A 15925-nucleotide genomic window follows, 5' to 3' on the forward strand; every position below is an offset into this window, starting at 1 on the left:
GGGAAAGGGATAGCCCAAGTTTGTGGGCAATGCTAAGCTCTTTTGAGTAGCCAAGTGTTGTAGCAAGGGAAAGGGATACCAAAAGAACTCATAGAACAAGATTTGGTAGGCTCATTAGTGGTGGAATGCAACGTAAAGCATTTAGCTAAAAGTAGTGTAAACCTTCTTTATGCATTATTGAGCTGAGTCAGCTCAGTAAAGTCTTACAGTTCTCTGAAATCATTGGCTCATCATAGGTATTGTTCAAAAAGCCAGAAATATATCATCATAATATCAGGAAGTATATTGAGAACAAGACAGATGTGTCATTTTGTCACTGCACAGAACTTCAGTGTGTTTCCTGAATAGAGGTTTAGTGTGTACTCCTCAAGAAGGATGCAGTGAATATGAGGTGATTAGAAAAAGGGCAGAAAAGGGAATTTAGTGCCGCAGAGAGATAGAGCAGTGCTCCCATTATTCCATGGAGCAGATTTGCTTTGCTTCTGCACGTTTGGCAAATCCTACAGGGCAGGGTTTGTGGAAATGTATAGAAGCTTCGGTTTGAAGAGAAGAAGTCTGATGCTGTGGAGCAGGCAGTATCACATGGTTCAAAATGTGATTATAGACATTTATTGGAAGTATGGATACTAATAGGACTGAGCCAGGTATAAAAGCTTGTGATATTTCCAGCTATTATGGATGCTGGTGGAGTGTGAGGGGAAGGCTCTTCAGGAATTGATGGTCTCATGTACTCTAAAGCACAAATGTTGCTGTGCTCTGCTCTGAGCTGGTATGGTATTTCTTATATTCCTGTGTTTCCATTGCTTAATCAAGTCCTTCACTCAGAATTTTAAATTGAATTAGGGGTAGCAGGAGGCTAACTGAGTTTGTCCAAAACAGTTGTTTGTCGTAATTGTAATGCATTGCTATTACTTATTGCCAGAAAGGAAGGGTTAGCTGGGCCTTTAATTTACTTGTATTGTATACATATTCACTTCTTCCAGTTTCTTGGTATACAGAGTTATCCAAATCAAACTGGTGTAGTTCTGTTGCTCGAGTAACCACATTTAAACTGATGAACAGTGACTGACCAAACACACCAATTACCTGTCCCTCTTGCCAAGTAAAACACAGCAACTTAAACCATGATTTAGTCTGACAAATGATTTGTTGTTTAAGCCTAATACCTCTTGATTCACAGACTGACACACATTCAGTTACTGCAATTTGGGTGATGAATGTTAGCCCATTAGGCTTCAGTACTGAATTTTTTTCCAGCTGAAATCTTTTCCCTTCTGAGCACTCTTTTGTGTTTTCTCCCCTTTTTATTAGTCTTTTTCTTCACAGTCAGCACACTTCTAGCCTTGCTTAGGAAAGGATTGTGTTGTGTTTAAAGAAGTGAATATAACTTACTTGAACACAGAACTGCAGATTTGACTGAACAAGTGTTGTTTAGATCACTTGGTGTTTTGGTAAGTGGTGTAATGTCAAAGCCACTAATGCAATGAAATACACATGCAGTTTTGGCTGTGGAAGCAACAACTGCCAGAGAGGGATCAATGACAGCATAGTTTTTAAAGGGAGTCCTTGTCAACACAAGTGCAACAGAGCACCATCTCCTCTCTATCCGTGACTAGAAGAAAGGAATCAGAAACCACTTTGAACCAGATGGTGATTCCTTCTAGAAGAAATGGAAGTCTGAGGTTAGTATTTCCAATTCAGCACAGTTTACTTCTTTGTGAAATACACATTTGGTGCATATTGATGCACTTTATCTTGTACACAGAAAATAGCAAGTCTTATAAGCATGGGGAAATTTATACTAAAAATCACTGAGCTTTTGTCTTGATGTCAGATAGCTTTATGCAACATTGGCAACCAAAATAGTCTAATGACTGTTAGCCAGGAAATGACTAAATATAAGATGTGACAACAAAGGAATTGCCATTAATAATGCTAATTTTTACTTGTTAGCAAACACTTCTTACTGCCTTCCATCTGGAGCAAGCATGATGATTTGAACATTTTTAGGCCGTTAGCATGCTCTTAAACATCCAAACCTGCTAATATTGAAAGGAGGGAATAGAGCATGTAACCAAAGGAGCAGAATGTAGACCACCTAGTTCTTTTGATGATTATGTCATATATAGGTAATTAGCAACAGAACAAAAGGGAGAAAAGTAAATTAAAAAACAGAGTATACATCAGCAATGTTTGCCTGTTTCACTAACTTTGAAATGAATATTGGAAAAGCTGAATAGTGTACATCAAGGTTATTTCATGGTATATTTCTTGTCTTGCCCCGTAAAAAGTCTTCCTCATATCAGGAAGAGGAAAACATCTCTCTGTCTAATGGGATTCAGAAACAATTAAAATTCATGTGCTGTGATGTTTTCTCCAGAATGAATGTTAAATGAAGAGTTTGTTATACAGGATTACATTAGGTCATCTTTTTCTCTCATCTTTTCATCAAGGAATTATAGAATGGCCTGGATTGAAAAGGACCTCAAAGATTATCTAATTTCAACACCCCTGCCATGGGCAGGGTTACCAACAAGGGTGGTTTTAAAACCACCCTTGCAGAAAGTGGAGGCCTGGGGCCTGATCCTTCACTTTCACTTTCAGATGAGCATTCATTTTGATAGGACTGCAGAACTGCCAAGCCAATCTCTGTCATATCTGAAAAGTCAGGTGAAGTCCTTCATGACTGGAAAAAGGGAAACATCACTCCCATTCTCAAGAAAAGGAGAAAGGGAATCTAGAAACCTGGGAAACTAGAAGCTCTTGAGTAACGTGGGGAATTACAGGCACATGTCTATACCTGGGAAGACCATGGAGATTGTCTTTGATGATTTGGAAGATAAGTTAAAGCACTTAAAAAACAAGGAGGTGATCTGTGACCGCCAGCACACCAAGGGCAGATAGTGCTTCACCAACCTCGTGGCTTTCTATGACAGCATTGGTGAACAAGGGAAGGGCAACTGAAGTTGTCTAACTATATTTCTGCAAAACCTTTGATATGGTCCCACATCACATCCTTATCTCAAAATTGAAGAGATGTGGATTTGAAGGCTGGACTGTTTGGTGGATAAAGAATTGGTTGTTGTAGCCACTGGATTGTGACCAGTGGTTCTGTGTCCAGGTAGAGGTGAGTAATAAGTAGGTTCCATCTTACTATCAATACTCTCCAACAAATTCATCAGTGACATAGACAGTGGGATGGAGTACATCCTCAGCAGGTTTGCTGATGACACCAAACTGACACAGTAGAAGGAAGAAGGCAGTTGATACAGTAGAAGGAAGGGATGCCATCCAGAGGGACCTCAACAAGCTTGAAAAGTGGGTCCACATGAGCCTACTGAGATTGAACAAGGCCAAGTACAAGATGTTGCTCTTGGGTCAGGGCAATCCCAGATATATGTACAGACATGGAGAGCAGACCTGTAGAAAGGACTTGGGGGTCCTGGTGGAACAAAAGCTTGTCATGAACTAGCAGTGTGTATTTGCATCCTGGAAGGTCAACTATATCCCGGGCTGCATGAAAAGAGGGATGGCTGGCAGGGAGAGGAAGATGATTATCCCCCTGTACTCTGCCCTTGTAAGGCCTTACCTGCAGTACACTGCATCTAGACCTGGAGCCTCCAGCACAAGAAGGATGTAGAAGTGTTGGAGTGGGTCCAGAGAAGGGCCACGGAGATGATCAGAGGGCTGGAGCACCTGTCCTGTGAGGAAAGGCTGTTGGAGATGGGTTTGTTAAGCTTGGAGAAGAGAAGGCTCTGGGGAGGCCTCATTGCAGCCTTCCAGTACTTGAGGATTTTTTTGTTTGTTTGTTTGTTTGCTTGTTTCTTTGTTCTAACCGGGTCTGACAGTAATAGGAGAAGTGGAATAGCTTTCTACTAAAAGAGAGGAGATTTTGGTTAGGAGTTATTAGGAAGAAATTCTTTACCCAGAGGGCATTGAGGCACTGGCACAGGCTGCCCTGGGAAGCTATAAATGCCCCATCCCTGGAGGTGTTCAAGGCCATGTTGACTGTGGCCCTGGGCAGCCTGATCTAGTGAGTGGCAACCTTTCCATGGCAGGGTGTTGGATCTACATGTTATACTTGCTTATCTAATATTATAATTTCAGACATGCTGAAGTATAACATAGTTCAATTAGAGACGTGGAGGTCTGAGTTTAAATGGGGTTCTGGGCCCATCATTGGAGAGCACTACTGAGACTAGCCAGGACAAGTAAGGGAAACAAGTACAAGCAGGACTGTGGTGCAGAAATTTAGTTTGGGTGACTTTTGGCTTTTATAGTAAATACACACTGAAAATGAGGAAAAGACTTTGATTATCTGAAGATGTGAGGAAGCTGTGGCACAGTGATTAACATGCAGTTAATTTTTATGCAAGTTCAGTTCTATTACTATTGTTAAGGCAGTTTATTTCTTTATTCTAATGTGAGTTTTCAGGCTCTAGAGCTTTGCTCTGCTGCTCAGTCCGTGCTGCATCCAAACCTTTCTGTTAGTTTTTCTCTGCTGGCCTTTCTATACAAAATATATATCCACTCAAATAAATGATTTTCTGATCTCAGATATTATCTGTACTGATTTAGAGAAAACAGACATAAAAATGCAGAAGTTTAAAATTCGTTCTGACTTTGTGCTTTCAGGTTCCTGAGCACACAGAACTTGCCTGGATTCTTGGATGCTTAACTAATGTGCCACGGTTACTACGTTTGCCCCAGTGGAAGGTATGAGCAGTTTAGTAAGTTAAAATAAAGTATATGGGAATTCAATACAATTGTTGTCCTTGAAATACTTGTTACTTGTTGAGTATAAACTGTATCTTTGTTATCCTTGCTCTAGGGTTGAGAATTCTGTAGTCCAACAGTAAAAAGAAGAAGTTTCTTGCGCAGAAACTTGCAGTAGCTCTACCAAAATGGGAAGAATTGTTTAATTCATTTTATTAAACTGATTTTCTTAGCTTGTTTGGAGTTATTTTGATTCTTGTTCAATAATGCATAAACCTACAAGATATTGTAGTGGAAACTTCGAGCCATGCTGATTAAGGAGTTCTATAAAGGGAAGTGGCTGTTCTGTAAATCTTATGGAATAGGGCGAAAAAGAAACATCGCAAGAAATGTATGTTGGGGGAGGAATATAGAATTAAAATACTAAAATTGTTCTCAATTATAAAGTTAATGAACCTTGATTGTTTGCTTTTATAAGTTTCATGCTCATCTTAATCTTGGTACTGTATCAGCATTACCACATCAACTGCGTAGATACATTTCATTTCCTTGGATTTTATTTGGCATTTAGTAAGCAGAAAAAAACAAAAAGCAGGAGAGAGAAGTATCAAAAAAGGGGAAAAAAATCCTTAAGAGCAGTTTGGCTTGCAGAGTTCAGAGCAGTCTTAAATACATCCAGATGTTTTCTTTTTTCCTGTTTTTCTTCTTAATTAAATAAAAACAGTAAAACTTAAATACAGCAACCAGTGTTAATGCATGGCATAAATTAAAGCCAACCTTTTCAAACCCAAGGTTCTAAAGTTAAGCTCTTAAATCCTATTTTGACTGGATTGACTTTCCAACTCTGTAAGTGTTACAGGTGCTAGGCTTTGCACAGTGGGTTCCCTGAGCCCAGGCACTTGGGACATAGAGAGAAGACAGGATCTGTATGATAGAGTGAGAAAAATTGAAAGGTATTTGTATAATCTTAATGAACTAATATAGATTTTAAGAGTTTTATTGTAGTTAACTATTGTTAAAAAGTAGCTATATTGTTGCTGGAATAGACTAAATTATCTATAGCTAGAATATCTTGATTTAAGAGTACACTCCGAAGACAGTGAGAACTAATGGAGAGAATGCTGGACCATGCCTCTGCAGTTCTGGATTCTCCTGCTCGTTGTCACTGACCATTTTGGTGACTATGATCACTATGTCTTGATCTCTTGTCAGAGAAATAAGAAGTGCTAATGCCTTTCTATATCTTGATTATAAAGTGTTTCAGAAACTTACTGCCAAAAATACTATTTTAGAGGTAGAGATTATCATAATAATTCAGCTTTAAAAAATACTATTTTAGAAGTAGGTTTTATCATTATAATAACCCAGCCCGACTATTTTGTATTTGTGATCATTCTGGTTAGTAAGATTACAAAGAGGAAGAAAACATAAGCTTATGTTTTCTCACTGCTACTGTATTAGAACAGTGTGGGAAAATACACAAATATAGAATATAAAACAAAGAAGCAAGATTCACAAGAAGCAGATTCTACATAGCACGCTTTTCTCTAGAGTTATATGATGAATGAACACAGTAGCTGAACCTACACTTAAATTAGTTAGAGCTCGAACTAACTAAAATCATGGAGTTTGACACTGTTAGCCAAAAGTGTGATTTTGCTCTCTTTCTCTTTTCCAAACAGATGAAATGTGCCAGCCAGAATAATGATGGAAATGTCGGTTTGTTGACTTACCCTGTTCTTCAAGCAGCAGATATTTTGCTGTACAAGTAAGAGGCAGAATGTGAGCCCATGGGCAATGTCTATTCAGCCGCCTTAAAGTGAATATTCATCAGGTCAACATGCCAACTTACTAGGTGGGGGAGCTGGGTGTGATTAGATAAATTGGAAATGGATGACAGCTTTTTACTTTTCCAGTGGCTGGTTGAAATCTAGCCTGGGTTAAAAACAACTCAATGGCTGTAAACAGAAAAAGCAGGTCACCTCACAGCAATTCTCAGGGAATTACAGCACACTGATTTTGATGATACATATTGCATATGCATAAACATTTGTACCTACGTTTTTTAAAAAAATTAAATATACTTTATTTCACGCAGTATACTGTAGGGATACTTTAGCTGACTACATACACCCCAGCTGATAAGTCTTGTAGCATACCCTGCTGTATTTCATGATACGTTTAAAATTTTCTCGATAAGTATCAGAGGCAGTGTAGTGTGTATTACTTATTTTTATATTCCAAGTATATGTATTTGGTGGAATTTTTTGAAGTGAAGTTGTGAATGCTTGTTGGGACACCAAAGTAACACAGATCAAGATTTGCAAGTTGTTAACCCCCCAAAAATGTATCTAATCCTCAGTGCTCATTAATAGGAGAGGACAGTAATGTAGGAAGACTAGTACATTATACTTCTAATTTATGTGAATTTTATCTAAAAATAATAGATAAAAAAAAAATAAGCAAAAGGAATAATCTGAACATTAAAATGATCTTTTGAACAGCAAGGCTTATTTGATTATAAAGCAGTATTTTAAGTAGACAACTTTATTGGAAATTACCCTACTTTGGGTGATTGAATTCAACCATGTATGTCTCCTCTGTCTCTAGTAAGATCATTTGATTCATCCTTCTTTAGTGAAGCCCGTGGTTTGTTTGCTACTATGTGTATTAACAGCAGGTTGTCCAAACAGAGCAGAAAACAAGGAAGTGAAAGAGAAACGATATCTCTTTGAAGAAATTTCACGTAGAATCTTTATTAAGAAGTGTTTAAATGTAAAAACATAATATAGGGAACAGGAATCAGGGAAAAATGGAAACACAGGAAGGGAAGAGTAGTCACAAAGAAGAATTAAGAGCAGGAGGAGGGGAAAACAGTATGAATTCAGATGAACCAAGGATCAAAGAAAACGGAAAATGGGCAGAAGGCAAATATATGACAGAAAGGAACAAGAATAGCAACAGGACAAATATTTTTAAAAAAGCAGCAGAGACATTTATAAAAACAATATGTTTTCTGTTTAGTGGCAAACTTTGTCATATGGAAACATTTCTTTTGACCTGCTTAAAGTATATTGATTATGGTACCTTATTTTCTTTCTGGTAGTTGTAGGCCACTGTGATTTCCTATTGGCTACTGTAACTTTTTAGGTTGCCTTGCTGACTATTTGATGAGGGATAAAGGTAGACAAATTGATTTCTGGATGTCTACCTAGTAATTTAGAGTTCAAAGGAAGAAGTACCATGTTGAACGAAAATTTTCTGGGAACATAAAAGATGCACAGTGAAGTTCTTTACACTGGAACATGTCCAAGATTCAGAGCTGAATACCCTACAAGCTTTAGGAAGGAAAAATCTGCTTGGAGGGAGGGGAGAGTAATCAAAAACTTCAAGTCAGCTTAATCTAGAAGAATCATATATTTTTAGCAAGTATGGTTAAGTATGGGAAAGAATCACCAGGGGAAGTAGTGGAATCTTCACCTCCTCATGTCCTCAGATGCAGATTGTATTTTCCTCCAGAACTGCATTCATGCTGTAGAGCTTAGTACAGAAGATCAAATGATCCTTTGATCCTAACAATCCTAATCTAGGAAAGATAGTACTCATGGGTAGAAACGCTGGCCCACATTATATTTATGTAATTTGAACCATGAGAAAGAGCCACTCTCTTCTTTTCTTCTATTGGTAAATCCACAATACTAACCTCTCAACAATAGTTACATCTTGCTGGGACATGACAAGGCAAGTTAGGACATTATGCCTGGCAGATCTTACTTGCTTTGTTCACGAAATCTAAAACAAGTTCTTTGATCTCTAAGAAGACAGCAGGAGATAGGACCAAACCTTTATTTGAGCTGAGTTTAATTATTTGCTCTTATTGATATCTTTACCATACATGTTTTTGAGAAAAGTTATTTTTACCCTTGGAGATATGCTTCAGTTCACCACAAAAAAGCAGATTCATACTGGGATGAGTATGAGCAATCAGTTAAGGATCTTGTTCACACAGCACCTCTACCTAGCTGGCTGAGTATTCAGCTCATTCTGGCCCTTAGTAATGTCAGAGTAACATTTCAGTGGGACCAGAGAGCTTTGCTGAGTTTCCTGTATCTGTCTTTTATTAAAAGGTCGACACATGTTCCCGTTGGAGAAGATCAAGTCCTGCACCTGGAACTAGCCCAAGATATAGCACAACATTTTAACAAGAAATATGGAGAATTCTTTCCTGTGCCTAAAGCCATTTTGAGTAAGTCGATCTTTGTGTTTTTTTGTAGTTTATTTTTTTCCCTAAATTGCACTTCAAGTCTGAAGATCAATTTAAATATTGTGGAAATAATTTCCAGGACTAGGAAGAGAGAAGACTGATGCTAAAAGAGTAGAAAATGAAAAAGTGACAAGAAACAAGATACTGTGAAATTGTACTCCCAAAATGGACATAAGGCGTTACAAATCCCTGGTAGAGGCATGTAGGCAGCATCTATTATTCTAGTCTAGGGGGACAGTTATGCTCTGATCTGTCAGTCAGCCCTGCTGTTCAAATTCTAGAGCTTTTAGGGAGGGACTCTCTTCCATGTTGCTAGTTCAGGAGGTGTATAAGGAGTATGTCAAAAGACCTCCAGCAAGCAAAATTCTGCATTGTCTGAGTAGTAATTTATATTAAGCATACTAAACAGCATGTTGGTTTATTGCTACAGTGCATGAAAATCTTTTAATTGTGTTTAATTCATACTTGCGTATTTCACTAAATTCTCTTACAGACCTCAGACTTTCCATTTTTTACCTTAGACTCAGAGAGACTTATAAGTAAAATCTTCTCAGCAATTTTTGAGCTACAGGGTCATAGGCTGGGGCGTGACGGAGAGTCAGATAGCGCAAATGGTGTGTTTGTTAAGAAACGTGAAAAATTGGGCAAGGAAGAAGCATTGCATCTTTGTTGTAAGTAATGTAGAGGAATGCACAGCAGAGACCTTCGGCCCTGAAAGGGCAAGGAGCACTCACCTTAGAAAAGACAGACACTAATAAACCTTTCTCAGTTTTCAAGCCTCTGTGACAAAAATGGTGTTAGATCCAGTTAGACCCAGAGTGGGGCTTATAAAATACTGAGTTTTGCAAGCTCTGCAGTTTCTAATGAATAGCTAAATAGTAAATACTGTAAAGAGGAGATGAATGTAGTCTGTGCTACTGGTGAGGCTGTTTACCAGAAAATAAAAAGCTCAAACTGTAAAAAGAACTTTTCACTTTCCTCATGAGAAGCATAAGTGAGCAAGTACATATAAACCAAAGAACTGTTTTAAATAAATGGATTGGTTAGGAAGCTATTCAGACTTGCTAGCTATAGACAGCTACATTGCCTGATCTACTTCAAATTTACAGGGAAGTGATAGACTCCTCCAAAAGGTGTATCAGAAAAGAGCCCCTTCTAGGGTCATCTGAATTGTTCTTTAAGTAGATACATGATCAGTCAAAGAGTATGTGGTGAATTTAGTTGAATTTATTAGATGTCAAAAAACATTTAGCATAAGTACTTGCAGAGGTACTTCTGTGTACTCCAGAAATCATGTTTCTTGCTGAAAGATTGAAATAGTTTGGGCTAATTCTGTTAAATAAAAGACTTTGCAATATTCCCTTAACGTCATTATTTAATTTTGTGTATCTTAGGAATTTGTACAATACCTACGCTTGTTTTATCTATACTGTGCCTTCCCTGTGATGAAGCTGATTATTGTTTGATTAGGGAAAACTAGTGACTTTATTGATATTTGGGAGAATTGACAAGAAATTTTGGGTGATAAAGCTTCCTACTTAAAATAAGGTAGTTACCTCCTCTGGACTTCTTTTTACAAATTAATTTAGCCTGTTTCCCCACTGTTAGGGAGTCTTTCATTAATGTTCATTCCGTACTCTCAAGATAACTAATCCCTGTGTCCCCACAGAAGTTTCCATGTAGAGAGGAGGAAAAAATGAAGTAAGTTTTGATTTAGTTAGGGGAGAAGAAAAATTACTTATAAAGACAGGGAAGGAAAATAGGAGGGTTGATAATTATGCTTACAACTCCTTTTTAAGCAGTGACAGAGAGTTCTGTCATTCTGCTACCAAACGTTCTTAGCAATTGTCATAATAAACAATTGTCTATACATGTGTATAATTAATACTTTTTTTTTTTTTAAGGTACAACAAAGAAAATAAAATCCCTCAGAGATCCAACAGTGAAGATGTCTAAGTCAGACCCACAGAAGTTAGCTACTATTAACATAGCAGACAGTCCTGAGGAGGTAGTACTGAAATTCCGAAAGGCCGTGACTGACTTTACCTCTGAGGTGACTTATGACCCATCCAGTCGCCCTGGTGTCTCCAACCTGGTGTCCATTCACGCTGCGGTAACTGGACTTAGCATAGAAGAAGTGCTGCACCAAGCTGTTGGTCTTGACACTGCTCAATACAAAATGGTGGTAGCAGAGTCAGTTATTCAAAAATTTACACCTATCAGGAATGAAATCAAGAAACTCCAGGAAGACAAAGCCTATCTGATAAAGATTTTAGAGGCTGGAGCAGAGAAAGCCAAAGAACTGGCTACCCCCATCTATCAAGAAGTAAGAAGACTGGTGGGATTTCAGTAACTGGCAAGCAGTTGCAAGGACTTCAGTCATTTGCTCCTGGGATAGCTATTTTGTTTGAAACAAACAGTTTGAAACAAAAACTTTTTTTTTCTCTCTCTGCAAAATCCAAGTAGAATAGCTAAGCTGTTTACATCAAAAAGGTGTGTGAAACCAGTTCCTTCCAGTGGGACCAGCTCTGAACTTGTAGGGATGGTCAGAGGATGAGGGTGCAGGCAATCACAGATATGAAGAAATTATACAAAACCAGGATACAAAGTTGCTCAGATGGGGTTTGGGGTTTTTCCTCCAACCACTACAAGAAGCTGAGGTATAGGCAAGATGGTTTTAATCCAGTTGAAGGAGTTGTAATCTTCTCAAGAACACCCTTAGCTGTTTATGTGATCTTGTTAGAGCTGGATAACTCGTGGTTATTCAGCTTTGATACCATGATGGTCTGCTCTTGGATAACCAGACAGCACAGAGTTACAAATCAGAATGACTGGGCTTTGGTGATGAAGAGAGAACTTACTGCTTCTCCCTGTCTTGTCTTCAAATTCAGTGTAATTTTGTATCTACATCTAGTTTGTATGAGGTGAGTTAGTCAGATACTGATATCCATACAGTAGAACTCACTGTGGCTGCTAGTTCTAGAGGGCCTCTTTGATAGTCTCTCCAAAGAATGCAGAGCAAATGTGAATTTCACTTCTGCCAGCACTGCCATCCTCCTGATCGATTCTGAAGTTCTTTGTTAGGAAACTACCCAAACTTCAACTCATCCTTTTCCACCTTTTTTTTGGTCTAGCAGGGAGCCCTGAGATTTTCAATTCAGCATCAAGTCTAGGATTGCTTTAGGAAAGGTTCAGGGAGAAAAGATGTGTGAAAGAGATCTTATGCTGATCTGTGAGAGAACTTTCTATATAATTTACAAAACTAATTATTTAAAAATTATGCTCAGGTCATAGCGAGGACTACAGTAAAATAATTTATCAAAATTGAATTAAATAGATCTTTGTGAAATCTCACTGCTAAACCTCACCTTCCTGGGTTTCCGCAATAGGAACTTGAAAGACAATCAAAAAATCATATGGTTGATTGTCCTTTTATGTTGGAGAAGTTGCCATGGGCAAGTCAGCCTACTGCCTGCATTACAGCCACCTTTGTAAGAAAAAAAAATGTCATTATTGTCATTGGTGACTGGGAAAAGAGGTCCCAATACAATGACTAGACCCACTTGATAAGGAAGTCTGCTACCCCCCTGGAGCCTGTATTAAAGATGTTACGAGAAAACTTCCTAACCTAGTGCAGCCCCCAGATTACTACCCATTATTGTTTTTTGATGTAGGCAACAATGAAACTGTGATGAGACCAGGAGAGGCATCGTGGGCAATCAAAAGGATCTGTAGATTCTTGGGACAATTGGTTAAAGGTTTGGGAGTGCTGATAGTGTTTTTCTTTATCCTTCCAGGTGCTTAGAATGCTTAGAAATATCCAGGCAGAGCTTATCAATATATGGCTCTTAGGCTGGTGTCATTGGCAAAATTTTGGATTTTTTGATCACAGTATGGTCAGTGCAATGCCAGGCCTGCTGGCACTTGACAGGATGCACCTTTCTCAGAGAGAGAAAATTGTTTTTTTGTTTTTTTTTTCTGGGCTTACTGAAAGAACTTTTAACTAGACTTGAAGATGAAAAGAGATTAAACGAGGCTTGCCAGTAGTAAGCTGTGAGATGACTAACCAGAGTTTGAAGGATCATGTGCTAGTGAGGTCCTTCAGTCTTCTCCACAAGGCGCTGGGTACACTAGAGCACATTTGAAATTTTTCTGTATTAATGCATACAGCACGAGGAACAAGCAGGAGGAACTAGAAGCCCTGGACTTGTTACAGACTTACAACATTGTTGGTGTAAGCAAGACTTGATGAGAAGAGTCCTGTGACTGATGTATCATGTTAAACAGTTAAAGACTTTTCGTGAGGGACAGGCAGGGCAGGAGAGGCAGTGTGTGGCACTGTATGTAATGGAATAGCTTGGTTGTATCAAGCTTACAATTGGCAATGATATGATTGAGACCCTCTGCCTAAGTATTACGGGACAAGCAGGCAAGTAGATATCACTGTGGTAGTCTGGACAACAACACAAATTATTATGTAAAGAATGAAAGATTATATTCCTAGATCAGCCACCCTTGTGCTAGTGGGTGACATCAATTTGTTAGGTGTTACTTGAGAGTACCATACAGTTGATACAAATAGGACCATAAAATTCCTGAAACACTTTGATGGTAACTTTTTGAACCTTGGAAACAAGGTCAGGTGATTCAGGGTACTACAGAGGTGTTGTTCACCACTGTAGTGAGAAAATTTGTACAGCAAAAGCTTATTTAGGGCTGAAGTTGGCCAGTACTGTGGGGAACAAAAATAGTACTGTGGGGGACAACAAAAAGGACTTTTTTTACGTATGTTTTCAGCAAAAGGAGGACCAGAGATAACACTGATTAGTTACTTGGTGAGGATGGTCGCCTCACAAATAGGGACGTAGACAACAGAGACATTTAATGCCTCCTTGACATCTGTCTTTAACACTGATGATGGGTCCTGACTAGAGCCATGAGTTGAAGGATTGTGACTGTGGTAATGGTAAACTCCCAACCAGCTCTAATGTTATGCCGGGTTTGCTGCTCCAGCTGGATGTATTTATATGTCTACTGGGCCTGACGGGGTTCATCCCAGGGTATTCAAAGAGCTGGCTAATATCATCTTGAGACCTCTCTCAACTATTCTTTAGTGGTGTTGGGAATCTGATGAGATCCAGTCTGGAAGATGACAGATGTTGTTACAGTTTTCCAGAAGGGCAAGAAAGACCCTGGTAATTATAGATCTTTCACTCTCACTTCAATGCCTTGCAAAATTATGAAGAAGATTATTCTGGGAGTTATTGAAAAAAACCTGAAAGACAATGTAGTTATTGGTTACAGATAACACAAGTTCACAAGGAAAAAAGTCTTCTTAGGTCTAGTTTACCTATTTAGCTGAAGAAGGGAAGCCAGTCGATCTTTCTGAATTTCAGCAAAGCTTTTGATACTGTTTCTCACAGTATCCTTCTGAGGAAAATGTCCAGAATACTTGTAGACAAATACATAATAGGATGGCTGAACAATTGGCTGACAGTTGGGACTCAGAGGGTTATAGTAAATAGTGTTACATCAGGCTGGTGAGGGTCCATAGGGCTATACTTGAGGGCCAGTTCTCTTCAGTGTTTTCATAAATGACTTGGATACAGGACTTGAAGCTATGCTAAGTAAATTTGCAAACAATAATAAATTAGGAGAACCTGCTGACTCCCTTGATGGTAGAGGCCTTGCAGAGAGATACTGACAAATTGGAGGGCTATGCAGTCACCAACCATGTGAAGTTTAACTAGAGCAAGTGATGGATTCTGCACCTGAAACCAGCAAATATGTCTGTATGTACAGATGGGAAGATGAGATGCTGAAGAGCAGCCCCACAGAAAGAGATCTGCAAATTCTGCTGATGGCAAGTTGAATCTGAGTCAGCAGTGTGCCCTGGCAGCCTGAAGGGCCAACTGTACCTGCAAGTGCATCAGGCCCAGCACTGCCAGCCGGTCAAGGGAAGTGATTGTCCCAGCCTGTGCTGTGCGGCCTCACCTCGAGCACTGAGTGCAGCTTTGGTTACCACAACATAAGAAGGACATAAAATGATTAGAAAGCATCCAAAGGAAGGCTACAAAGGTGGTTTGTTCAGGCCAGAGCAGAGGAGCTGAGGGGAGGCCTGATGGCGGCTGCAGCTCCTCACAGGGAGCGGAGGGGCAGCGCTGAGCTCTGCTCTGTGTGACAGCGACAGGGCCCGAGGGAACGGCATGGAGCTGTGTCAGGGGAGGGCAGCTGGGGGGTAGGGACAGGGTCTGCACCACAGGGCGGTGGGCATGGAATAGGATGCCCAGTGGGCACGGCCCCAAACTGACAGAGTTCAAGGAATATTTGGACAGTGCTTTCAGACATTGGAATTGAATTTTGAGTGGTCCCTTGGAGCCAAGAGTTGGACTTGATGAACTTTGAGGATCTCTTCCAACTCAGGATACTCTATAATTCTATGATAAAATGTAATGGAAGCCTTACTTGTCCTGTGCTAGCATATTAAATGGTGCTATGTTTAAACTTTCAGAGTTTCATACTTTGTGAGCTCATAACCATTATATGCCTGTGGCATTTGTCATGGAGAACTGCAGTCTTATATGACTGAGTTGAAAAATTTGGGAATTTCTATGTAAAGCAAATTTTAATAAATAAAGCTGTTTGATTTTTAATTTACCTGTTAGCAGAGTGACGTAATTTAGAAATAGTTAATTTTGCAAAACAAGAAGTAGTGTCTGAGCATCTGAGAATCTGCACTGAGAGCTGTATTTGCTCATTAAGGATCTGAAGAAAGAGAACCACAAAGCAAATACTTGATAATGGTGGAGTTTCTGAAGTTAGTCAGTGCAAGAAGAGCAGAGTGGATGGTGAGAATGAGGGGAAACCAAGTGCAATATTGACAAGTCCTCTAGAAATAACGAATGTATTCAAAACAGTCCTTGGTTTCAAAGTAACTATAGCAGA

At 39.2% G+C, this 15925-nt stretch overlaps 1 protein-coding gene across 5 annotated transcripts in view; it reads left to right on the plus strand.

Annotated features, from left to right (window-relative positions):
- WARS2 (tryptophanyl tRNA synthetase 2, mitochondrial) overlaps window positions 1–15637 on the plus strand; it is a 47557-nt gene extending 31920 nt beyond the window's left edge. For all 5 annotated transcript variants that reach the window (XM_003202691.5, XM_010718674.4, XM_085236300.1 and 2 more), the window contains 4 exons: window positions 4636–4716; window positions 6399–6484; window positions 8844–8962; window positions 10885–15637. In XM_003202691.5, the coding sequence (XP_003202739.4) occupies window positions 4636–4716; window positions 6399–6484; window positions 8844–8962; window positions 10885–11333 (735 nt within the window). In that variant the 3' untranslated portion in view covers window positions 11334–15637. The remainder of the gene's footprint in view (window positions 1–4635; window positions 4717–6398; window positions 6485–8843; window positions 8963–10884) is intronic.
- The last annotated feature ends 288 nt before the right edge of the window (window positions 15638–15925 follow it).

This window comes from Meleagris gallopavo, chromosome 1 (genome assembly GCF_905368555.1).
Source record: "Meleagris gallopavo chromosome 1, MGAL_WU_HG_1.1, whole genome shotgun sequence".
NCBI classification, from domain to species: domain Eukaryota; kingdom Metazoa; phylum Chordata; class Aves; order Galliformes; family Phasianidae; genus Meleagris; species Meleagris gallopavo.